We start from the raw sequence: 26,557 nt of genomic DNA, 5'->3' as shown, positions 1-26,557 counted from the left end.
TGTAACTGTTTACACTAGCAATGTATTGGTTGGATGCCACTGAGAGTAGTTTTAATGTCCTTGATATAAAAGAAGGCTTAAACAGATATCATATATTTTGAAAAAGAAATAAAGATGCTTAAAAATACTTATAGATAACATAGGACAAAACCTAAATTTCCTGAAAGCAGAAAAATTTTAAAAATCTGATCTCAATTTCCAGATCTGTGTATTCAGTTACATGAATATGTATGTATTACTTTTTTCTTTGGCATAACAGTCTATTGATAAGGCTTTTCATACCCATTATTTTATATATGTATCTCCTCATAAATCTCCCACTCTTGGGAAGAACATAATCTCCTTTGTGTTGCTGTAGACTATAGGTAGAAAGGCTACTTTTCCACATTGGAGTTTAGGGAGTTTTGTGAAAGGAACCACAGCCTCGTATATCACAAACAAGCACAGTCTGGATCCCAGCTGGATACAAAGACGAATCCATAGTTTGTAGTAATAATGTTTGTACTTCTTTCTCTTTTCCCTGCCAACTCTTTTGCTTATGTATTTTATATAAAATGAAAGTCATAGCTTATGGCAAGATTTAAATCGTTATATCCTCATCTTGGCATCCATGGAAAGACAGTGTCAGGACAGGGAAACAAATTTGTCATCTCATTATCTTCTAATTTGGATTAAAAACTCCTCTAAATAGTTGGCCTTCTAGTGTGGCTCTTGTTATTTCTCAATGGCACAGCCTATCACATTGCTAGATGTAAATTGCTCTTGGCTAGTTTTTCAAAAAATTTGACAACATTGTTTCCCAGTAGTGGGACAAAGGGATTGTGAAGAAACTATTATACAGAATTTTCTTGCAATTTGCTCCTCTCTTACAATACCTATCACACTTTGCTTAACTGTAGCAATCTTCCAGGTTCAAACGCTCCACTTAGCTGCGTTCAGCGATTACACGAACTGTATGGATTTCATACATTTGACGAGACCTTGCTTAGAATACTAATGTTTGTATGCTTTGCAGTGATGCAGTGAAGCCCAATTTGGTTTTGATTGCAATAAACTGGAGTCAAACGTGCAAACTCTTGCTAATTTCAGTTGGTTTTGCCTTTATCGTTTTGCATATTACATGATCTAGAGCCGCGCAAACAAAAGCTTGTTTGGACTTACCGTGCTTTCCTTTTCAGAAAACAGAATTCTTTTTAATTAAAAACACTTTAAAAAAATCAGTATGTGTAATTGCTAACACCTGCTATGTGTTACTAACAGATGTTTCTTACTTACCTAAGGGAACTGTTATAATTACACTATACGCTTATTGGAATGGCATTTAACCAAGATAGTTTAGGAACTCTAGGTGGTGACTTTGTGTTCTTTCATTCATCTTTCCTCTAAAAAACTTAAAAAAAAATACCCAACCAACCAGCCCTCCTCACTAGCCTCCCCGGCTCATATTCACCAAGCACAGTTCACCACAATGAAGCTTTGGATGTTCAGCATTTCCCTGCTCCTCAGTCCATCCCTGAGCATGGAAGAGCAGTTTGCATGTGTTGCTCCAAGCGTGGCACTGGAACCTATCTTGGCAAGGCCCAGGATGGGGTGGCTGTGTGAGGTCTTACAAGTCATGCTAACAGTGGGGTTCGAGGAATGCAGCTGCTTGACCTTGGGCAGCCCACTTATCTCCCTGGCTCCCTGTTCTTCTAAGTGAAATAACAGCAATGTGGCCTGTTCACAAGGACATTTTAGGCTGGAAAATAACTCTAAGATCATTGATTCCAACTGTTACCCAGCACTGCTGCATCCACCACTGACCCATATCCCAAAACACCACACCCACACATCTTTTAAATACCTTCAGGGACAGTGACTCCACCGTTTCCTTGGACAACCTCTTCCAGTACTTGATAATCCTTTCAGTGAAGAAATTTTTGCTAATATCCAATCTAAACCTCCCCTGGCACAACCTGAGGCCGTTTCCCCTCGTCCTGTTGCTTGATGCTTGGGAGAAGAGACTGACATCCACAGAGGGGGGAGGCCCAAATCAAAAGTGTTTGCCCAGGGCTTTGAGATCTTTAGATTAAGATAGAGCTAAGTATGACTGGTTCTGAGTGTTGTCCTGTCACTAGGACCTTGTAGTCAGGAGGCAGGCTGGCCTTGTGGCCACTGCAGAGGGGTCTGCTGGCTTGGCAGGTTGCAGGAGGTGAGGTGGATTCCTGCATTTTCAGACTCAGCTGCAGAGCAAGAGACTCCATGTTCTCCCTCTGCATCTTCATTTATGAAACTTATCACACAATTACCTGCAGGCATGTGTTAAATATGACACTGGTCTCTGCAAAATAATGGGCCAATTGCAAACAATGAATAAAGAGAGGCAGCCCCATTTATAACTGCTGTTTCAACAGAGCTGTGTTGTAATCAAAGTGATCTGAGGGTGACTCATTAATTAATTGATGTTCTTTTTTATTATGTGCTATTGAGTTAATGAGTAATTTGTGCTAGATAACTCTCTGAACACACTGATTACGTGAGATATTTTCTGGGGCTTTCATATCAATGACATGCTGAATAGGTGGAAGATGGTATTTGCTTATGTACACTCATTATTAGCAGGTTCAGGATGAATATAAATCAGCAGAAGGGCATTTTGAAAGGTATTAGATACATGCAGCTCTTACTTTAAGGCTTTAAACAGATACTCTTCAGCTTTTAATGCCTTAAATAGTATTAAAATCATTTCCTTTCTCTCACCCACAATTGGCAGCTTCTAAAAGGTGCCTACACAAAAGATTTTTACTGGGAGCATGTTTGTGCTAATGGCCTATTACCTTGCACATATTGTATTTTGGTTTCCTTTTGCAAGGTACTGAACAGTAAACAGGTTTGGTCTGCATCATTGGCCTGAAGTAGGAGAAATGTGTTAAGTGAATATGTAATTGGCTTTTTTTCTCTAAAGTGGTATTTAAAAGAATAAAAACACTGTTCTTATATAGAGTACACACTTTACTTTCTGTAGTTTGAGTTGTTAAAGCTTTTGCTTTATTGAAACCACAACATCTCCAATGCCATAGGAGCTTTTATTCATTAAACAACAAATGGCTAAATTGATAATTTAGTCTGACAACAGCAGCACAGTGGAAGCTTTCAGTAAAATCAGCTAAATGTATAAAATTATACCCAGCAATCACTACAGACCTTCATTTTTGACAAGATTTGTTCTAGGTACCGATGACTGTAAACTACCTACTGCTGAGAAAATTATAAGAAGCTGCTGCATATTACGTTGAAAAAAGCCTTTAAAGTACTTTAAAGTCTATACAGGCGAAACCTTACCACAGTCCCTGTTTGTTTCTTTTCCCCACAGTTTCCCTTCTCACTGACCACTTTTCAGTTTATTTTCCTCAAGTCATTTCATATGTAGGCAATTAGGAACGTTTCAGGGGTTGTTGGATGATTTTCCTTTATTTACATTACATGAGCAAAAATTTGAGCATCTTGGGAGGATAAGAAAACAGAAGAAGGTGTGCTTAGAAAAAAAAACCAAAACCAAAAATATAAAACCACAATTATGAAACAGATCAAGTTTTAGCCCTGGTCACTGCTTCTGCCAAATCCAGGCTGTCTTGGTTCATCACCAGTAGTGGCAGATAACAGACACAGCAGGTTACGGTTGTCAGAAGAGCTTTTTGCAGTTGAAAATCTAGGTTTGATAATTTGCACTTTTCCATGTGGCTCAAACACCAGCCACCCAAGAATAGTAGATTTTTTTTTTTAAATTATTGTTATTATTATTATTTTTGTCTGGCTAAACTTAGATATTTGTACATATTGAGATAAAATACCCTAAAGATGGGAGACACAAATGGAAGCATTCCTGCCTGGCAAATGAGCATACACTGAGTACTGGTCACTAGCAGAACATTTTGCTCTATGCAGACAGAGCATGTTGACACAGACAGTGATGGAGAAGAAGAACCAAAGCAGATAACTAAAAGCAACCCAAAAGAATGGTCTAGGCCTCTGTCAAAAAGATCAATAAAGTGGCCTAGCAGATAATCTCTCTTCAGTGTTGTCTTATGTTCTTATACTTTATTGGAGTTGTAAATGTTTCCACTAAATATTTCAACTCCCAGTTATTATTTTAACAGCCAGGCAAGATGGAAGTTTGAAATACAGGAAAATGTGTGATTTATCTTTGACCTACATCAAATCTAAGTTTATACTGTATCCTTTACATACAAATTTTAGATATGTATGTGAATAAGATATATGAGCTTAAAGTGCTGAAAGCAGTGCCATACCATTGCAGCACTGCAAATGTGTATATCAATATTTCCTTTTCCTTACATCAGGTAAGGTTGATAGAATGGTGAGACTGTTTTATTTCTCCATAGCAGGACCACCTTCCTCTTCTGCACTTTGGCCTATGTTACAAAACACACACATGCACATATGAGCAACATGGCATGTTATAACAAACCACTATTTTCCCATTGCACTGTCTTAATTTAGTCTACAGAGAGCTGAGCAGTGGCACTTTGTGTTAATGAGAGAGCACTTTAGCATTTACAGCACTGTTAGTGTGTAGTTGCCATCGCCCCCAACAAAGCCTTCCACAGGTTTAGTTGGTTCTGGTGCTCTCAGATCTGTGGTTACCCACTGTGAATGCTCCTCCTCTCCCGTGATGTCCTAATGCTGCCTGTAACACCTGCATGCACGGCTCTTGCTTTCCTGAAGAGCCAAAAATGCTTTACAAAGGCAGTGTATGCACTGGCCCCATTTGACAGACAGGGACAAATGAGGCACAGAGAAGTTGAATGACTTGCCCAAGCTTACAGGAAGTCAAAGCCATAACCCAAGTCCCTTCTTTCCTCTTCTCCGGCCCTGTTGCTGAACCAGGGATTTCTATCCATTCTGCAGTCTACTAGTGGAAATCAGAAGAGATATCTTTCTGACTTCAAACAGAAAGACCCAAGAGAGGCTGGAGGAGAAAATTGAAATTGGACTCAAAATAAGATACTATGATTCTTCCCTTTCTGTCCATCCTGACCTTTATGGAAAGGACAGCTTGTTTATTGCACTGAAGTAGATCTGGAAGAGCCTAATAATACCTCTGACACCAACTGCTTCGTTATCCCAAAGACATTAAGGGACTGTGGAAGGAGTGGAAAAGAGACTTGTGCTCAAGGTTAGGAAGGAAAAAAGTCCACAAAAGAGGGCCAAATTTAATTTGAAAAGCTATGTGGAGCTATTTTGTCTAATTAGCAATAACAGCTTGAGGAGTCATTGCATTTCTTACTGGTCCTGTATGAGTCAAAGTCAAGTTTTATAAGCCATGCTTATTTTTAAAAGGGTTCACAGCCAGAAACAAAACCACACTGTAACAATAGTCATTAGAACTAAATATCCATTTCTAAGTCAAGCCACTGTGCAGTGTACTCATAACATACACTAGAGGAATTACCCCACTGCATTACAAAGTTTCTTTCATCATCCCCAGGAAAAACATGTTGGAATGAGCAATAGGACAGGAAGAGCAGGGAAGGACAGCACTCAACTTGAGCAGAGAGGAGTGTTCTCAATCTAAATTAAAACAAGAGCTCAGCTTCATAACAACATAGGGTATAGTCGGTTTCATGTATATTTTTTTCTTAATACTGTTTTGTTGTTTGGGTGTTTTTGTTTTGTTTTTTCTTTTAATACAGGTTGTTTTTCCAGCGAGCCAGATTACAGTGACAAACAGACAAGAATTAATTATGTATTTAACAGCTTTTTACACATTCATCCTGCCTTCCTTTGCTAAACACCTGTAAGCTCTGTCAGGGCACGAGCACTTGGGGACATCCTGCTGATGCAATAGCTTCATGGCTTTAAAAACAGAGGTCCACCTCTCTTACAAAATGGACTGATTGCCAACAGGAGCTGTCAGCAGGGATTTCACCTCTGCCTAAAGGATTTTAATTGCCAGTATTGATGGGACAAACCTGTAGGACGTTGACATGGACAGCAAAGTACCTATGCAGTCGAGAGAGGTAACTCTCCCGTTCTGTATTGGTATTGCAAAGTTTTGTCCCATCCACATCAGCATTTAAATTACCTTCAGCTTTCACTGAGATGGGTAATTAGTAACCAGTCACTCTCCTAGTGTCAGCTCAGGGTCATTTCTTTAATGTAAATAGACCCTCAGAGGGGGCTGTTTACAGTGCCTTCTACTTTCACTTTTTTCCAGGGTTTGTTGAGCACACAGCCCCAGAAAACTTTAGGGTTAAGCCCTGATTAAAAAAAAAAAAAAAAGAAAAAGAAAAGAAGAGAAAAAGGAAACAGAGAGAGGGAGAGAGAGACCTGTCAAATTTTAAGAATTTTTTAAAATGTATATAAACAGAAGTCTTCTCCCTTTCCTTTCCCCTGCCCCCAAACTAAATAATTTCAGAAAATAACATATATATATATTTATATATATATAAAAAATAAGATACCCAGAGGCACTGGTTTGCATTAGGGCTTAATTTCCAGCTAAATTAAAAATCAAATCCAGGCATTTGGAATGCCTACAGGGTGCAAAAGCAGCACCCAAAATCATTAACTTTTGCACCTTTTATAATATATCCCAAACCAGTCAGATTTGCTTTTCAAAATTTTGTAGTAAAATAAAAGTGCTCTTTGAGGAAAATCTATGCAATTAAACAGCAGATGCTTAACCCCTGAAAAATAGAGGCTTATAACAGAAGTGCTGATAGACCCTTAACCATAGCATCATTAGCAGCACGTGCTGCTAGTTATTAATTTTCTAAATAGTTTTAATGTAAACAGTATTCTTAAGCTCTAAGTGTAGCATAATGGTTGGGATTTGCTCTTTAATGCTTTTTACTAGAAAGATACAGCTCATTTAAAATAGCTGGTAGATACAGAAAGCATAAATATACAGTAAGTTTAGACACTGATTGTACTAAATGCAACAATACAAAGAAGCAAACAGGAACACAAATGGTAACACAATAAAACTGTATTACATTTGTGCTTCAAATATTACAATACATTATGTACAATAGTCCAAAATAAACATCTCATGCCAAGTGACACAAAAAGAAACAAAAAAGCCCAAACAAACAAAAACCCCCAAGAGCAAGCAAAAAGAATCCAGCTGTATGTACAGTACTTTTTTAATTAACATTCAACTCTGAACTGGAGCAATTTTCACTACATACAGATGCAGTCCACCTTTTATGTCACGCAACCATTCAGTCTCCCTATATCTATGCTATTCAGTAGGTTCCTGTGTCATTTCTTATATACATGTTGAGCAAAAAAGATAAAAGAACATAGTGCTTTTTATTCTTAGTGGTGTGGCATCCAATCAGCGAACCTGGGGCGCATAACCTTCTTTCATTAAACCCTCCTCATAGTCTGTCTGGCAGAGAATCATGTTGTTCTTCAGGAAAAATTTGTCTCCAACACAAAATCTGAAATTACAACAACAAAGAGAAAAAAAAAAAGAAGAGATATAGTCTGAGGATGAACGGTGTGATATGATCTTACACATAAGGATGGTACAGCCTGTGTTTGTGGGTTTGTTGCACTGCCCGGCTCACGCCACTGCTGTCTGTACAGCACACACAGACGGGTGCACGTGTGTGAAAGCCCAGCAGAGGAGTTGCTCTGGTACCAGAATTAATCCTGTGCTTTCAGCAAAACCTAGTGCAGTCGAGCACTTTTGCTTCCCTGGCCAAAGACTTCATTCAAAGCCTACCGAAGACTGTGGGAGTCTTGGATCGGGTCGCTGGCACGCAGACAAAACACAACAAATATCCCAGGCTACTGAGCTGAGCGAAAAGTACATGTCTCGCTTTCGTACAAATCAGAAGAAAAGCAAAGAAAACAAAGTGATCATATGCAGTAGAAAGCTTGCCTGAGACACGTTATATTTGCCCTGTGAGGGTGTGCCAGTGAGTTTCTCCTTACATTCCGGTTGGATATTTCGCTAGATTCGATTTAAAGTGGTGGTTCTGAGAACCGTTCCTAGCACACAACTTTTACATATATTGTGGTGCAAACCAGGAGCACACAGCCATGCAGAGAAACCTTTTCTTTTTCCTGTAGGAGTTGATGATAAATTTAGTTACACAGCTAACTACTCTCTCTCCTGTGGTATCAGTGTACCTACCTTGTTATACTATTACGTGCATCAGAATGATCTGATTGCTACAAAACGCTTCTGAGAGATTTCATTTGATTTTCTCTGATGACTAGGAAAGTCACATAATGTTAATGCTCCTGGCTGGCTGGCTTCAAACTTCAAGTAAAGTAGGATTTCCCAGCTAAGCAGTATACTTGAATTTAAGAAGGCTCTTCCCTGACATGCCCTCAACCCTTCCCCTTGACAAAGCCAGTCTTCTTGAAGATACTTAGGAAATAAGTGAATAGGGCCAACACAGAGAAAACGTTTCCCTAGTGACTGCCTTGGCAGGGTTACATGCCTTTGTTTATAGTGAACTCTCCAGCTATAAAATATATTGGGAGGCACTGCTCGCATTATTCCAATTAAAATGAAAGAAAGTAACCTAAATGAACCCCTTAACACTGATGTGAATAAATGAAACCAGCCTCTACCAGCTAATTATGGATCTCACTACATAAAGTATTGTTTAATGTGTAATGGATTATAATGTCCTTTTTTGTATAATTTCCAAATGGTGACATCTTGGACACAATTAGGGTCAGATATAAATGCTTGCGTTGTTTACGGTAGATTTAACAGCAGAGTAGCTGTGGGAATAGCTGTATATGTATTTAATTGTAACAATTTAACCTTCAAACAATGGTGCCTACTGTAGTTGACCCAGTAAAACTCCGTAGATGACACAGGTTGACCCACCTGACCTCTGATAGTGGTCTGTCTTTATGGGAGAGTCAATCTCTAATGATGTTCAAGCAGAAATCTTGGTGAATTGTCACAGATTAAATTGTGTATGGAAAGCAGTCCTTTAATGTTTTGTGAAGTTGGAGGTTTAAATGAGTAGCAGTTGGACTGATTTACATTTGTGAAGATTGGAATGCTAGACAAACAGTGAACCCATTTATTTTCCAACTGGGTAGCTTTGGAAATTTATCCTTATGCTAGCTAAATAGATAGAGGGAAAATAGTGTAATAAAAAAGTGGATTGAAAAGAATTAGCTTTGCTCTTAAAGGAAAATTGGTTTGTTTATTTGTGGACTTTTTTTTTCTGTAGGATTACTGCCTGCTGATGACGATGATTGAAAATAAAGATTAGGGAATGATCCCGAAATCTTTAACTTATTTGTGGTCAAGACTCTTTTACAGAATTTAAAGGTTCCTGTTATTCTTCTCACCCCAATCCTGGTGTACCAGACTACTAACAACACAAATGATTTTGAGCAGCTATGTTGAAATGTAGAACTCATGCAGAAAAGCTGTTCTTTGGCATTTTTTCTAGTTCCCGTCTTTTGTAATTTCGTCCATTGACAGCAATGCCAAAAAAAATTCTTTAGTGTATCTCACAAGATTAAGTAAAAGAGTCTTAACTAGTACCCATATGTAAATTTATTTTTCCCAAAGAAGTAATATTTAACTACAACAAAGAACCCCTAAGCCCACTCCTTCTTAGTTTCTCTTAAATAAACATACGGATTAATATGGACTAAAATCAGGGAAAGTTATTGTATTGTGACAAATCAGTCACTCTGCTACAGTTTGCCCACGAATTAATGATGGAGACTGAGCAGGAGCTGCCAGGCTGGCAGTGCCCACCACATCAGAGGGTTACTGCACAGCAAGGTGTCTCTCCTGCTGGGTCAGTCACCAGTGGGAGACAAAACCACCTCTGCATCCAGCAGAAAACCCTAACTCTGAACTGTTAACGTTATTCAGCTATGTATTCCTTTGTGTTCCAGAGTAATAAAAAGCTTAGCAGGCTAATTTGTTTAAAATATTTAGCAAACGAAAAAGACGCTGCTTAAGTGCAATTCACTTGCCCGGCACTACTCACACGTGTGACTTCCTGCAATGTTGCAAAATCCTGGCTGGAGGATTTTGTTTCTCAGCCCTCAGAGAAGTGACACAGTTGGAATTAAACTGCACCAGCTACATGGGGGTGTCAGGATGCCTTTCCTAATAAAAACTGTCAATGCCTTTTGCTTGTGCAGTGTTAATATGTCGAGCCAGAAATGCTCTACCTGTGTCTACGTGGCATTTGACAGCTTTATGCATGAATGGCTTTAAACATACACAGTTCCACAAATCATTTACCTTCCAAGTGTACAGCTGTCTTGTGGAGAGGCTGCCAGTGGCCTGTCTAGACACGCTTGGTTTTTGATAACCTGTGGGGTTGGGGTCTGTCTGCATGGTAAGACATCCTCTGGGTTCACCCAGATGATCCTTCGTGCCTGGGGGGAAACCTGTTACTTGCAATAATTGTGGTCCAAATTCTGCAACTGTTTTCATGCGGTGCAAGTTCAGCGACTGAAACGCATTTGGCAAAGACTGACGGTGAGGCTCGTGCTGGCCCCTGAGTAATAAATGTGTGAATTGTGCACTCATTAGGTGACAAAGAGGTAAGCACCAGGTGAAAAACCTGTAATGGTGGCATGTTAGCTCCCAGGTACAACGAGACAAAGCAAGCAGGCAGATGAAGTATGACAAATTCTGTCCATTCACACTTTCAACCTTATTTGACTCTCAAAAACAGATTTAGCCTCCTCTGAAGTGAAAGAGCTAAATCTATAACTACTGCAGACTGGTTTTACACACTCTAAGATTTAAACCCAGCTTAGCTTTGAATGGAAGGGTAAATGCATCTTTCCACTAAGGTTGGGGTTTTTTTACAGAATCGGCATAGGATGTAAATCAGGGCACAATTTGGACATGTATACCAAATGGAGTCAAGGAGCATATTAAGATGCCACTGTGTTAGGAGTATATAATTAGGCAAGACTATTACTCTTCTAGCAGGCAGATGGTAGTCTTCAGCCTTCCCTAAAACTCTCACCCAATTTCTTTAATAGGCATGCAAGATGAACGGGAAAGAATATACAATAGGCTGCATTAACATGCCAGATTGGACTTACCACCATAAATTGATAATAGTACTTTTGACACGACTGTGACATTAGTAGAATGACCATTATAATTAACCTACATCCTAGAACTCCTGTCGTATTTTACAATGGCAAAAGGAAGGCCATTTATATTACAAAATGACCTCTGTTATCACCTTGTTTGGAAGGGGAAGGTGCATCTAGACTAATCACAAGAAGTATAAAACTCCCATTTTGAGAAATAGCTCTTTCATTGTTCAGAACAGATATTTAAGGAGATCTCACTGCTGTCTGTCATCTTTTCTGATGCAGAAGATGCATGTCAAGGTACTGAAGGTTTCTTAAGAAAGTGAGAGGAATATTGCTGTGAACAAAGATGGCTGTGTGTGTGTCTCCTCTGGTTAAGTCAGATCTTTGTTGTAGAAAGAAACAAAATCTGTAAGCATTTAATTGATTTCCTCAAAGATAAAGGAATCTCAGACTTACCACACCCACACCCTTCCCTTCTGCTTTTTGCAATCAGTGATGTAACTTGTCCTCTGCTTTTCCCCTTTCCTCTTTATTTTTAAAGTTTCTTTGCGTTTCCATTATAACTCACACTAACATTACTCTGCATCACTAAGAGAACTAAGCCACCCTTTAACATGACAGTTCATCAGTCCACACCTCTGGTTTACTAATTCTGGGGTTCTGTCAAAATGCCCATTTCAAAGTCTGGAAAATATGATCTGTGCCTGGGTCTGTACATTTTCACCAGTACGATGGAGTGCACGAACACGCAGAATCCCAGCTCAACTCATAATGACAAATCTCAAAGTGGTATGTTTTTCATTTACTATGTTTTAAACAACAGGTATGGACAATGTATTAATTTTTATTCTAAATTTAGAGACACTCAATGAAAATGAGCAGTATTCAGGCCTTCAGAATTTATAAAATGACCACTCATGAAAAAAATCTGGTACAGGTGTTTGAAATAAGGATGCCCCTGGAATTGCATTCCCTCCTCCCCACTTGACAGAGAACAAAGGCAGCATTGTGTGGGCATTTAACAGTTTATACTGGAGGTGTTTACAGCTACATCAGGACAGCGATTTGAATGAGTGTGTAACCATTTTCAGTCCAGTTCCCATTAAAAATAAAGGCTATTTCAGACAGAAGGGTAGAACTGTAGATTTAAACACCTCTCAGTGACAGCAGATGGGGGTTTTAAACCATACCCTGAGTTGACTTCAAACGGCAGAGAGAAAATATCTCAGAAATATGGAACAAGCTGCTAAAGATGCCGACAGAGAGTGAAAGGAAGGAGACATAAACTCGGGAAAGTGGGAAAGCCGAAGGCAGACTGACATCATTGCTGTAGTCAAAAGTGTCAGGCAAAGATACAGCTGAGCCCACTTGTAAGATTTTCCACTCCATTTTGCTAGTCACACACATGCAACCTGACAAAGTGTGAATGGCAGTGTCTGTTTACAAGTTTATTTTTTCCAGTGGTTTCCTTTTTTTCCCCCCCCTTTAAATTTTCTGCAGAAATTAAGTGTATTGAAGCTCCTGTCAATATAAGGTGAGCGGCTTCTGAGGAGAAGTTTAATATGTTTGCAGAGAAGAAAGGGGAACACTCACACCATTAAGATGACTGTCACTAAGCTCTGCGGGCATTTAGGTGATGGAAAAACTTCAAATTAGGAGTAAGCTGGACAGAGACATGAGAGATAAGAGGATGCTAAAACCTTTAGGCTATGAACAGAGCTTAATATTCACAAAATTGCTACAGCTGTAAGCATCAGTATCAAGAAAAAAATGAGGGAAATATCTCAACAACTGGCTTGATGGAGCAATTAGATCTCAAGGCTGAATAGCTTTATGAAAGAAAAAATAGGAGACAGTGCCTATCTGACATCAGGGGACTAGGCTTGGTGGCTCAGGAGATCTCTTTCAGGCTGCCTCTGTCTACAGTCTTTCTTCTTGGAATACAGTATGTGAGACAATGCCTCTTTCTCCTCACTCTGCAAATGTCAGGTTCAGGAGGCCAATAAGAGGAGACAGGCATGTCATGACTCAGCTCAGAGCTGGAGTTCATGGCCCAAACAAAAGTCCCCCGAAACCAAGGGGGTCTAGCTACCATCCACACTGAGACTTGCTCTAGATGGTGAGTTGTAGGTACTCGAAACTAAAAAAGCAAACAGTGAAGTTGTACACAAAAGCAGAAAAAATACCAAATCTTTCACAAAAGCACTAGGCAAAACCAGGCAGGCATCTCTCTCACTGGGTCAGGATCAACTATTTAAAGGGTAGGAATGTGAGGGTCATGCAATAGCAAGCCTGAAGAATGGGCTGCCCCAAGCATCAGTGTTAATATAATTATTAGCTAGCTTGGATGGCAGGAGGGACTGGAAGGAGCAACTGGGCACAGAAAGTCAGAAGAAATTCAGTGTTGGCAAAGACAAAGTAATGCAAACTGAAGAAACAACTCTGGATGCTCAAGAACGTTGCATATGTTCTGTCAGGGAAAAACCTAAATGATATTTGATAACTGAAAGTGAAATGTGGAACCAAAAAAAGAGCATTATATACTCTGCAGAACTACTGTAGAGAATGACCCAAAGGATTTTAAATTGAATGGGGGAAGAGAATGTGAAATTGGGGAATATGGCTAAACATACAGGTCTTGCAATAGCTGGTGAGCCTTGCTACATCCATTGGTAATTTTTGGTCATTGCTGATGTGTTTATAAATAAAAATGTTCTCTTCAATAAATAAATTCTGGATTAGTGGAATTAGTGGCTGAAGTGAAAGGAAAGAGCAAACCTAAAGACTCTCAATAACATTATTCTGCATATGAAGGCGCAGAAGTTTAACTTTCAATAAAGTTGAACTGTTATATAAACTCATCCTTACTCAGAATCCACTGTTTGATTTTGTTTAGCATAACTAGAAGAAGAAAAAAGGATCCTAAGAAGGACAATAGAAATTATTAGTGACATGGTGACTGACAAGATTATTCAGTTTAAAAGAAAAAAGAAAGAGGTTTCATAGTAGATGTAAAAAACTCCAAAATGGGTGATGCGTCAGGTGTCTAGCATTTCAGGGTTTTATTGCTACACAAATGATGAAAAACAAAAGATTTGAAGATATTTATTAATGGGAGAATGTAGTCAGTGGGATGCTTTGCCATAGGAACCGCAGAAGAGCTATGTTGGAGCATCCATGAAATAGGATTTATTGTAAGAAAACAACAAAATTAATTCTTCAGAGTGCCGCTAGCTCCAAATTGTGAGGAAGATAGGTACCCTATAGGCAGTCTGCTTTAATAGGCTTCATGATAGCTATTGCAATATAATCAGGATTAGGGTCACTTCTGAGAATTTCTGAAATTCTTTGGAACTTCTGGAACCACACCCTGTTTTCACTAGATGAACAGTGTATTTCAGGTAAATTGATGGTTTTGTTTTAGTCTAAGACACCTTAATACTATTTCAGCAACCCTTTGCCCAAACTACAAAGTAAAAATAAAATAAAAGACTAGATTGAAGGCTCAGGAATCATGAGGTCAAGAACTATTAAATATCCCAGTAAAGCTCCATTTCAGGAGCACCTCACAGCACTTTTCCAGGGGGTCAGTGGCCCCAAAGCCCAGTACAATGTGTATTAGCTGCAGTGAATTTGTACATTAGTCCACAATTGGAATGGCAGAAGAGGAATATTAAAATAATTACAACAGCTGTGCCTTTTTTTTTTGGGGGGGGGGGGAGGAGAGGGGGGAGAAAAAAAGAAATTTCACTTCCTCAGATCCATGAGTGCTAACTATGATGAAAATCTTTTGCACTCTGGCTAACAAACATTGTCTGCTTTGCTTGACTGATGAAGATTAGCTGACTTCTTACATTAAAGAAGTTTGTCTTGTATGGGCTGAAGTGACAAGACAATAACTAAGTGCTAATTGTGCATAACCAACACTAAAGATATGCAGGCCCATTATGGCATGTAATAAATGAAGCGAACAACAGAAATATATTAGGGGCTTTAATAATGATACTAGAACCATGCTTTGGAAAAAAACAGGGATGTGAAGGCCTTAAGAAACGAAACCTAGGAGAGTGTGTGTGTCTTTCTTGAATGGGTGCTATGGGAGCCTCTGTCTGCCTTGCTCAGAATAGAGTTTCTTACTTCTGTAGCAAGACAAAATTGATATAGGACTTTAAATAGCATTAGAACCTATAATTACTTTGCATTATTATATAGTTTAAGCGGCAGTTATTACTTGCCTGGTATTTTAATTTCCCATGCAACATGATGAAAAAGGTCAATTTGGCTTTTTTTTAAAGAGCATAATTGTAGTGTGCTACACTTATTAGCAGCTGTACATTTTACGGTTCTTTAGGGATGTTTGATTTTTAAATGACTACAGTGTTAAAAAATAATAAACTGCAGGACAAGGTGAGTTAAGAAAGCTTATTTAGAGCTGTGTCTAACTTTGTTGTGTTAGAGGGTTATCTTCCTAATTTTTTATTACCTCCCTAGAAATGTACATCTTGTGTTTCTTCCCACCTGAAACTGAAAAAAATATGAATGCCATAAAATGCTAAATAGGATCATGTAATAACTGAAAAATAGCTGAAAATAATAGGGACATTAAGGAGAGGAACATAATTGGCTCTCTCAGTTCCTAGACCTGATAGAAGTCACTGGCAAAGCTGCCAGCAGCTCTCGTGGAGTCAGAAATGGAGCTCTCGGTGAAATCTCTGACAGGATTTGGCCACCATTCTGAGAGTATTTGGTATAAATTTGGTTGCATTCCCCTATGAAAAAATCAGTTGTTACAATTTTACCATTATTTACATTTGTTCTCCAGCTGTGCCACATGGGCAATGCTTCAGAACAAAGTGTCGGGTTTGGATCCTTGAGATTTTTATTACCTACAGTTAGGATATGGAAATGAAAAATAGGTCTATAAGAGGTCCAATGCTGCTACAGAGGAAATGGTGGGAACAACATCTTTTAAATTTAAATGATTACAGTTCTGGCAATGGGAAGAAACAATGTGCACTTTAAAATAAATACATGTGATAAAATGAAGAATTAAGTGAAATTAATGCAATAATGACAAATGGTACTGCTATACTCTTCTGCAGAAAAGGATCTCAAAGACCTTTATAAATATTAATTAATTAAACTTGACAGACAGTCTTTTGAAGGAGAGGAAGTAACATTATTCTTTTTTATTGATGCGGGATTTGAGGCACAAAAAGTTTTCTGGCCAAGGTCATGAAAAATGTTCTGCATCAGTCCCAGGAAAAGTATCCAGGTCTTACTCTCAGTCTTGGGTTTCCACTGCTGGTGGATGTTTCCTCTTCTCTGGAATATATGACCACACCAGTGCTGAATTAGCACTTAGCTTATGGAACAGACCCAAGAAATTCTCTTACCTCTGATTACAAAGCTGACATGCAAAACAGTCCAGGTGATAAACATTGTCCTTTGCTCTCATCACCATCTCAAAAGCAGGTATGAGCTTACTGCAGGCAGCACAGTTTCCTGTAACGCCAAATAACCTGGAGATACAGAAAGAAATATATTCCTGAAGATGCTTAACTGAAAAGGAAACCTGCTCCACATTTTATTTTTTTGAATTTTTAATTTTTTTTTTCCCCTCAACCTGGTCTTTGATTGACTTCCCAGCACACCTCCTTTTGGAAAGGCGGGTCTTTGATAGTCCAAATCTGCCCAATTTACAACACGAAGGCACAGTCTTGCCCAAGAGAGCTTTATGAAGTACTGACAGACTAATATTGCACCTATTGTGATGTTATTTTTTTCTTCTGCAGGTTATACTGACCTTTCTTGATAAAAGAAACATCTTGTTAAACTAAACAAAAGAAACAACACATTAGGGATGTTACATAACTGTGCAGACAGAGGTTAAGCTGTTTGCATAAGTGGGAAGAGTCTTCTACTATGATTCTGCCACGCAGGACAGAGCCACATAACCTTGGCTTTTGGTGCTAGTTATTATTTAAATACACTTTAGCTAGAAAAGAAATAACACTTGAAAAAGCCAACATTCTTCGCATTTTTGACATCTAGTGCTAAAAGCTTTACCACTATTATTAAAAGAACATTTTATGAACAAGTCATTTAGATCGTCAGAAAGCATTAGTGGTTCATGCACCTTACAACCCTATACCATAGTTATTGCTATGATTATGTTATTCAGGTAGCACATTAAAGTAAACGAGGCTGTAAACTATATATAGTCACATCAGGAGCAGAAGTATAAAATACTCTAAGAACAATATGAAATGCTGTTTTTGCCAGACATCTATATGAATTTTTTTTTTAAGTTCCCTTTGTTAAAGATTTTTCAATACTTTTCAAGTGGGTGTATTAAAAAAAAAGAAAAAAAAACAAAACCAAACCAAAACCCCCAAACAAAAAAAAAACCACCAAAAAACCCAAGCCAACATACATATGCACCCTTTTGTGACACAGAAGGATTATAATGAACAAGAAAAAATATGTTGGCTCTACATGGCAGCAATCTTTGAAACTAAGTTTATTTAAACTACTTAATAGTTGTGATGGATTATTAAAAGTAATGCTCTGCTTGTGCATAGCAGTTAATGCAGTTTTTAACTATGAAGCACACTAGATGAAAACGCCACATCTGCCAGCTTTCTTTTTTCCCTCAACATCAGGCTGACAGCAGAAAAATATAATGGCTCTCAAGGGAAACACCAAATTAAAAGCAGTTCTAAACTAATGAATTCAAAGGTGCTCTGTAGAAAATTCAGTTTGGTAACATAAAAATGAACGCAGGTTTTTTAATCACATCCCTCCATTTTATGGAATTGCATGGGTTACCAACAAGCCTACTTAATTCTAAATCCTTTTGCCTTCTGCTTCTACTTAAGGTGTGCTGCCTACAAAATACATGCCTGTTTAATTTAAAAGTTGTGAACCTTTTCCTCCTGTCTGAGATGCTGGTTACTGTGATCACTTGGAGAAATGCTGGGACAAGGCTCCTCTTAGAATGACTCAAGTCAACTTCTATTTCTGTTAAGTCTGATTACTAAAATCATAGGTTATTTAAGAAGATTATAAATATTCCTTTTGTAAAACATTCAGTTCCTGTTCTACCTCCATCATGTGTGGGTTTTGTTGAGGTTATCTAAATCCCACTCAGATTTCCATTCCTCATCTGTAAGAAGGACGCAAGACACCTTCCAGTCATGGGCTGGCTTTGTGTTGAAGATGACTATACCCACGGAGGAAAGTGTTTTCCTTCACACTGGTAGTTTAGTTGTACAAGGAAAGCAGGTCAGGCTGCAAAAGGTACTAGAGACTGTAGGTACATTGTTCTGTTACTGTGTGGCTGCAGTAAAAGGAGAGTCGGACTTTAAGGCACGAACACAACAGCAACGTGTAAACACAAAGATGAGAACAGTCCCACCGCCTCCAAGCTCAGTGGAGGGGATAAGACAGCCCCTCAATGCTCAGGTGGTTTAGGTGCAACAGCTGAACACCTGAGACACAGCTGAAGCCCCTTGCCACTGAGGGTGCTGGGTGCAGGCTGTGTCACCTTCCACCGGCACGTCCTCCTTGCAGGTGCGTGTGTGCGTGAGGAAGGGGGAACCCATCACAGCCAGAGTTGCAGTTGGCATGTTGCAGAGCAGTGAAACAATTTGGGATTGTCACTCAGCACCGTGGAGGACAGAGATTTACTGCACCCAAGTCCACTATGTGCGGGTTTCTGCAGTCCTGAAATGAGAGACCCCCACAGAAACTGCTTCAGCTAAGCACCAGATACATTAAAATTTTTCAATTACGTAGAGGGAAGGAGGCCCTCCTTGCTGTTAGTCCTTCCCCACCACACACAAAACAAACATGTGAGATTTATATTAGCTATTGTTAATTTTGGATAAAGCTGTTTATATGAAGAACATAGTTTTCTGCCATTAATAATAATAATAAAAACCCCACAATGCCATTTTGAAATTCTGGACATAGTTTCCCCCAATTTCAATTGCTCTCGCTCCCTGAGCATTTATCAGCTACCTGATTAGAATTTGTTTCCACACAAACCATTGATCATCAGCCTATTACTAGGCAAATGACAGTTAATTACCCACTACATTAACCACTGGGACCTGAGACCTGCTTCTGCTGCCATCAGTCAACATGATAAATGTGGCAAGTTCAGTAATGCATGGCCAGCCCTGAGCTGCCTGCTATAGTGTGAACAACCCTCAATCTCACTTCCAGGCCCAGGAAAATCTATGGCAATCTGCATAATTACAAGCTCTGGGTTAATAACAGACAAATGATTTGTTGCATCTAAACAAAGTCCTTGGAATGGGCCTGGTCTCCTGTGGCTGCCCGGGCTGCTGTTGTGCCACCGGTGTGCTTCCCACTACAACGTGCACAAAACAGATCTCTGACGCTGTATCCTTCCAATTTGTTGCCCTCCAATTTATGGATTCTGCATATGTGATTTTTAATCATTAAAGAACTCTTGAAGCAATATTATCTTAATTATTCTCTGCTGTAACCAGGGAATTAGGCTTCAGATAAAATTTTCTTCTTCTGTGCACTTTCCCTGCCTCGCTGGAGGCTCCATCAGTTTTCATCTACACCTGGACTCTGAAATTCTAATGATGAATTATTGCCCCTTTTCCTAAGAGGGTGAACCTTACAAGGGAACATTTTACTGAACTGTCAGCTCACAGACTGAGTGCGGAGATGCGGAAATCTGATCTAATTTACTGCAAAACGATGCATTTGTTAGACTTTCTCCTCAGTTTTGTCCAAGGATCAAGAGATCAGTCAGGAGTGACCTTCATGTACTCCTCTGCACTGGAGTATATGCACTCGGGTCTCCATATGATGTTTTGTTTTCTTCCCCTCTTCAAACCTGTTACGCAAACAAGTTTCTAAAACATGAATTTTACTATTGAAGGGAAGAAACAGTTTCTTGACAGGCTCTTAACTGGAGCTGATGCACCAAGCTCTGGTCTCTTGTTTTGTCTATTTTACCAAAAGAGTGGCAAGTATTTAATTTCTACCAGTATGTGCAGTTACCTGGTACCATTCTGTGCTCTATTTCCTTTTTCTCTGTCGTAAGAAAACACTTAAACATGCTCACATCTGCTTACAGATAGTTAGACTGTGCCTTAGCTACCTCAGCAGATTTAAAAACTGAACCTTACTGATTTCACCTAGGAAGAATGGATGAGAAAATTCTAAAGTACCAGGACTGATCTCTTGATAAGCTGAACCAACATCTGGAATTTTACATTTTTTTTCCATATATGCCCCAACAGAGATTAGAACAATCAGCCACAGCAAAAGCTTTCATTCTTAATGGATTTGAGCAGTACAGAACATCCCGCACAGAGCTAAAAAATGAAAGGCACGCAGAAGCCCTTCTACAAACAAACCCAAACCTGACATTTTGAGCAGCAAAAAGTGTGATTAAGCATCAGGCTATTGATTCTACTTTGGTAGGTTTACTAAACAGAAACCTGAAGGTTAAGTACTGAGAGATGAGAAACGGGAAAAAGTTGAGAGGGGAAAGACAAGAAAAACAAAGGAAAGGAAGAGTGGACAGATATACGAAAGAGCTCATGAGGCATGTGCTTTCTAGAGGGACCCAATTTAACCACATTGACACCAATTTCCATCCACTCCTACAGATTTTGGGTGAGGCCCTGAGTAAGGAGAGACCCAGTTCTCATCATTACCTTAGAAATGCTCCATCACACAACTGCACCGTTAGGCAGAACTGCACACATGCTGACATCAAACAGATTTGGGCCATAATTCCCTGTCAAATTACATGGGACTTTCACAAGATTTAGGATCTAATGTTGTTGATTACAGCTGCTCCCACAAGCTTCCTCTTTTTTGCTGTTCTAGTTTGACAACTGTCCTCTGTAAGATCCATTGATTTGCTACCAACGGTACTCTTTTGCCTACTTTAATTTTATATTAAAATGTTGCATGATTTGGATAAGACGTCTGGGTTTCCAGTAGGAGTACAAAATATCTGTTTGCACAATGGAAAATGAAGGAGGAAAAACATCTTAAGATACGGGAATGACAAAGCAGACATTAAATGGAATTTCTCCCGTGGTGCAGTAATTATGGATAGTTTCACATGGTTTCAAATTATTTTTTCTCCTCATTCGCACTACTGGGTTAACTAGGTTCATTAGGGAAAGAATATATATGGGAGCTGAGTTCTAAACCTGCCTTCTCCACTAACTCAGTGGGTGACCCTGGCTACTCACTTAATTTTGGTCTCAATTTATTCGTTACAACGAGGTGAGACCTAATCTTCACATTGTAATATCACTGCTAGACACTGTTTCTATAAAAAATTGAAATGCTACTCTCAAACCTCAGTTTCACAGTGCATGAGGGATCAAAACAATACACACATGGTTTTAAATGTAATCAGACATTTACTGAAATAGACCATCAGCTTTTTGTTTCCTAGTAGGTTTGTGTATTATTCAGGATTTCAACTCAAGCTGTATGCAGTGAAAGACAGAATTTGGCCCTTAGCAAATATTTCAGACAGCATAAGATGCTATTTGGAGAAGCATAAAACCACATAAAAGAATCTTAAAGTTAATGAGAGACAGAAAAAATTTACCTAAGCATCTAGATTACAAAGCACATTGAAAAGCATTTGAGAATATGTAGTTTTTACATGTTGAGTATTATTTAGATTATTAGATGGAGATTAGTTAGACATTTCTAAGTGACTTCAGGACACAAGTACTACTGTCTTTAAATAGTCTATATTCTCTTACTTCCCACAAGATATTTTTGAAAATTCTCCCTGTCAAATTGTAGAGAAAAGGAAGCAGGTAAATTTGTCCCACATGCATTTTCATGAACGCCTGGAAAACTTATTTCACTCCCACCCATCCTCCCTTCCCTGGAACAGTTTTCTAAATGCTCATTGAAAACGAAACATGGTTCCAGCTAAGGGGAGAGGAGAAGCTGCCCCATTTTCCTACTGAAGCTAAACCACACAAGAAATGAGAGCAGAGAGTTTCCACTCACCCTGCTCATCCACAGCCCTCCTGGCTGCACTCACTAGTATCCAGTAAAAGACTTTTGGTGGCTCTGCTTGAATTAACTCTGGTTCAGTAATCAGAGACTACTTAGAAAGAAAAGAAAAAAGTGGGGAACCAACCGACCACAGAAGAAAACTTTTGAAACAGTTTTGGATCCTCTCCTGTAACCTCATTGCTGCTTATACATCCTTCCCTCACTTCCCCTCTTTTAAAATTCTTTGTTGACAAAACTGGGGTGTCAAAAGAGGGAAACATTATGAAGTTGCAAACCAGGGAGCTCAACAGATTGAAGCGCTGGGCCTCCAGCTAGATTTCCAGCGCTCCTTAGCTGCAGGTGAGATGGACAAATTTCCACTGGAGCTCAGCTCTCTGAGCACTGAATTATTTTAGAAAATTTAAAATTGCAAGTGCCATAACATAGGAGCAGTTAGCTAACACGGTTTAGATGCCTATGCAGATTAGCTTAGGACCTTGTCCCGCATTTCAGAGACTGCAAAAAAGATGAAGAAAGAGAAGTCAAACAAAACAGTCCAGTTAGTTTAAGCATGTTAAGGAAGGCATTCACAGGCAATTGCTGAAGCGTGCTTAAATGCCTACTAAAATCAAAGGCTGATTCACTGTTTGCCTTGTTTGGTAATGCTGTGAAAAGAGAGTTCGTTTTGCCAAACTGGAGCTGAGAAACCCTTTCACCTCAGTCCCCTTCATTTTCTTTTAACAGCAAAACTCAGAGACTGAAGAATTAACTCCATGTTGGAAGCCTGCTGATACTCCTAACACTGTTTGTAAGGATACCCACCTGGAAACATCTCTTCTTTGCTGAGGGTGAGCCGCAGTACATCTCTAGGTCCTCTGCTACTAAAAATTTGAGTTGTAGCTGGAATGCAGGCAGATGGGAATGCAACAGCAGAGCATGGCTGTAGCCTCACTGTTTGGAGCATGTTTTGCTTTCATGCTTAGCTCACCTGCCTGTGTCAGTAAGCCCGTCTGGGATTCGGTGGGGCCGCGTGTGACATTTAGCACTCGTGTATCTGCGGTGTAACACCCCATAACGCTGTAACCACACCCTGAAGACAGGAGGTGCAAATCTCCCTCAGGTGAAGCTGCCACTTCTCACACCGTTCTATTCTATACAACTATTGTTGAGGAAAATAACCGTATGCAAACTGAAGTTCAATAGTTAATAAAGAGGGGTTTTTTTGCTTTTCTGTGCCTGCCTTCATCACTGTGGGTCGCAATTTATTGTGGCTGAGCTGCTCCCCTCAGTGCAGACTTCCAGTTTGTTCCCTCTGCTTGGAGCAAACTATTTGCTGAACTCCATCCTGCATCTGCTGATTTTCATGAAACTGAGTCTTTTTTTTCCTCTGCAGACTGCGCGAAAGAATTCTTTATGTAAAGATAACATGGATGAATTCCACTTTCAAACACCTTCAAATCAGACATTCAAAACAAAATACAGATTTACTTCTATATCCTTCCCTAATTAGGTTATTTGTGTTCTGTGAAACAATCTAAGCTTTCACTTGAAGTAGTTATTACCAGCTGTAATTTTGCCTCAAAAAATTTGAAGCATGACCAGGCATTATTGATGGAATACCACTTTTCTAAATCTATATTTTGAAAAAGGTCTGGGAAGCAGGAATTTTGTTGTTCAGTCAATGGAGTGTTAACTCCAAAGCCTAAATCACACAACTTTAAAAAACCCTTGTTCATCTTAGGAGCAAATATAGCTACATCGTTTATGTCACAGTCTGCTACCCTGTCCCTTCAGTCATGCAGCCAGATCATCAAACTTTCAGTTTAAAGCTAAAATGCAATTTTAAGGAGCATTCTGGCCTAATTTACTGCCTGCTTTTAATGAAGTTACAAATTTGTTTCATTTTAAATTTTCTTTAACCACTCTGATTGACTTAGATGAAAAGCAGGGATGATTGTGCACGGTGCACGATGATCTATGCCTGATATTGTGGATATAAATTCAAGTTAAAAATGACCTCCCTATGCACTTAGGGCTCTGCTTTGCACCACCACTCATGCATCGTGACATTCTTAAACTTCCACCAGTAAAGTCAACATCAATATTACATCCATTTCTACAAAGCAACCATATAAACTTCATCTTTCTACACATGCTTTACTTTAAATCATGCATATAAATCCATCTACACGCACAGGCTGAATCTAAAAATTTGCAGATACTCAGCTGACGTATTTTCATTGTCAGACTCAAGCAACTCAATCCCAGATTTAATGCTCCAACTCAAATAGAAATAAGATTGCAATAGCCCAAGCTGGTTCCCAGCCTGGGGGTAGGTCTATCTGGCACAGTACAGTGGTTCAGGGTCTACAAATTGCTGCAGCCACGTAGCACTCCGGAGAAAGGTTCCTGTCCCAGCTAACCAGCCACTTGCTTTGCCACTTAGGTGTCTCTACACTTTTCCAGACCTGGTTTCCAGATCTGGAAGCCAGGTCACAGCTTTGTGCCATGTACCGCACGATACGGGTATCACTCAAGGCTGTACCTGCACCTTTTGGTTGTGACAAAGCATTGCTGAGCTCTGTTTGCCACTTGCCCTTCTTACCTGAAGGGCTGATCCCAAAGGTGTTTCAGTGATAACTTGACAAGATTTCCACAAGGGACCCCTGGGGAAGATGACTTTCACTATGGTGCCTACGTAAGAGTGATGCTCACCTGCCACAGGGATGCTGCTCCACACAGCAGCCATCAGTCCTTGTGGCACTGCCATGCAGCTGATGTCAGGTGGTGCAGGTGACCTGCAGTCCCTCCTAGAGGGGAGCCAGTGTCACCTGCAGGATGTTTGTTACTTGCCCTACAACTGCACGTAGCTCCACATTGCTGCAGAGGAAGCAGAAACCAACAGAGATGCTTCTGAGGTGCATTTCAAATTCATCCACCCACAAAAGGCTAAGCAGGGAAGGGGAGATCTAGGAAGAAAAGGACCTAAATGGACAAAAAGCCCCCTGCTGAGCAGTGGCCAAGCTTCTACCATTTCCCAACAATTCTATTGTTTCTCCAATGACTAAGGAGGAAAGGTCTAAGTGGTGCATACCGAGTTTGCCCCTGGAGATGGGGGAAGGGAAGGAAATTAAGATACAAATATATAATTAGCTGCCTAATGTGAGGGACATAAAACATAGACATTTTTCATTTTGCCCCAGAGGTGACTGAGAATGTAGAACCTCTGGCTAAGAAATCAATGCACAGACTGTCAGGTAAATACATATTGAAATATAAGTGGGGGGTAAGTTAATAGTTCTATGAGGTCATATAATGAAGTCTATAGTTCTTTCATCAGCCCTGTGAACAATGCAGTTACTGTGTTTCTCCCCTGGTGTAATAGCAAAGACGGTTGCTAGACTCTGAAAATAAATTATGCCATGCTTTATTAAATGGTAAACAGCTGTTCCAGCCACAATACAGCTCATGCTAATTGAAGAATGCCTTAAGCAGTCCTATAATAAAAAGCTTTTAAGAGTTGGAGAGGAAAAAAAAAAACACCAGCATCATGACAGACTTACTATCATGGGTTCCTTTAGTTAAAATTCAACACATGGGTCATCCAAGGTGAGAAGTATATTCTGGGAGAAGATCTACAGTAATGAACATTTAAGAATCATTAGCAGGCTCTTTCATGCCACAGTGCTGTAGGCAAAGACGTGCTTAGGTAGGAAGTACAGCCACAAGGTTCTCATCGCGTTTCCGTGTCTTGTTTTGCGAGGAGATATGTGCCCTGGAACACAACAAACCTGTGGGCAGAACTGCTTTTTTGGAGATGGTGATCCCCAGCCCAGAGACCTCACTGCTCGTGGGAACCACGCTGGGGACTTCAGCAGAGAATGCAGAGCTATGGCGTGAGATGGTGTGAGCTATAGAAGAGATAAATGTAAAAGAGAGAAGATGACACAGGGCACGGTGAGCCCTGGACTGGCAATGTTCCCAGAGTAGGTGTATTGCTGCACCTCTGCAGAGCCCTGGCCCCTTGTGCCAGCCTGCTTCCCTTGAGCTGAGGAGGAGTGTGGTGCCAAGCAGTTATCAAAGTTATCAATACTAATTATTACTGGGAATGCCAAGGTATAGACGTTATTTTTTACATTTAGAGGTCTTTGCCCGCACTGCCTTGCTAAGTAACCTTGTGCAAATACCCCCACTTTGCACCTCGATTTTCCCATCTCTGTACTGCGTTAAAAGAACAGGAAACCTGGTGTGCAAAAGTCCATCAAGAGCCCCGAATGATAGCTACTATGAAAAATACAAACGTATTTATAGCTACTAACTGACATAAGCATTTTCCCAGGAATGACATTCAGATATATGGTACTCAGAATACCATACACCTGCTCTCTGGAAAATTGCTTGCAGAGCTAAACTGGATGTGTGTGCGTTTGCACGTGTGTAAGCATGTGTGTAAAAT

General features: G+C 39.7%; 1 protein-coding gene across 9 annotated transcripts in view; it reads right to left on the bottom strand.

Annotated features, from left to right (window-relative positions):
* Positions 1–3,004: 3,004 nt before the first annotated feature.
* LMO3 (LIM domain only 3) overlaps positions 3,005–26,557 on the bottom strand; it is a 146,314-nt gene continuing 122,761 nt past the window's right edge. For all 9 annotated transcript variants that reach the window (XM_051784504.1, XM_051784502.1, XM_051784498.1 and 6 more), the window contains 2 exons: positions 16,467–16,592; positions 3,005–7,448 (listed from right to left, as the gene is read on the bottom strand). In XM_051784504.1, coding sequence (XP_051640464.1) covers positions 7,343–7,448; positions 16,467–16,592 — 232 coding nt within the window. In that variant the 3' untranslated portion in view covers positions 3,005–7,342. The remainder of the gene's footprint in view (positions 7,449–16,466; positions 16,593–26,557) is intronic.

Source organism: Manacus candei, unplaced genomic scaffold (genome assembly GCF_025592945.1).
Source record: "Manacus candei isolate 608988 ecotype Guabito, Panama unplaced genomic scaffold, ASM2559294v1 h1tg000018l, whole genome shotgun sequence".
Classification (NCBI taxonomy): Eukaryota; Metazoa; Chordata; class Aves; order Passeriformes; family Pipridae; genus Manacus; species Manacus candei.
The sequence above is the reverse complement of the archived record's forward strand: the minus strand, read 5'-3'. Positions and strand labels throughout refer to the sequence as shown.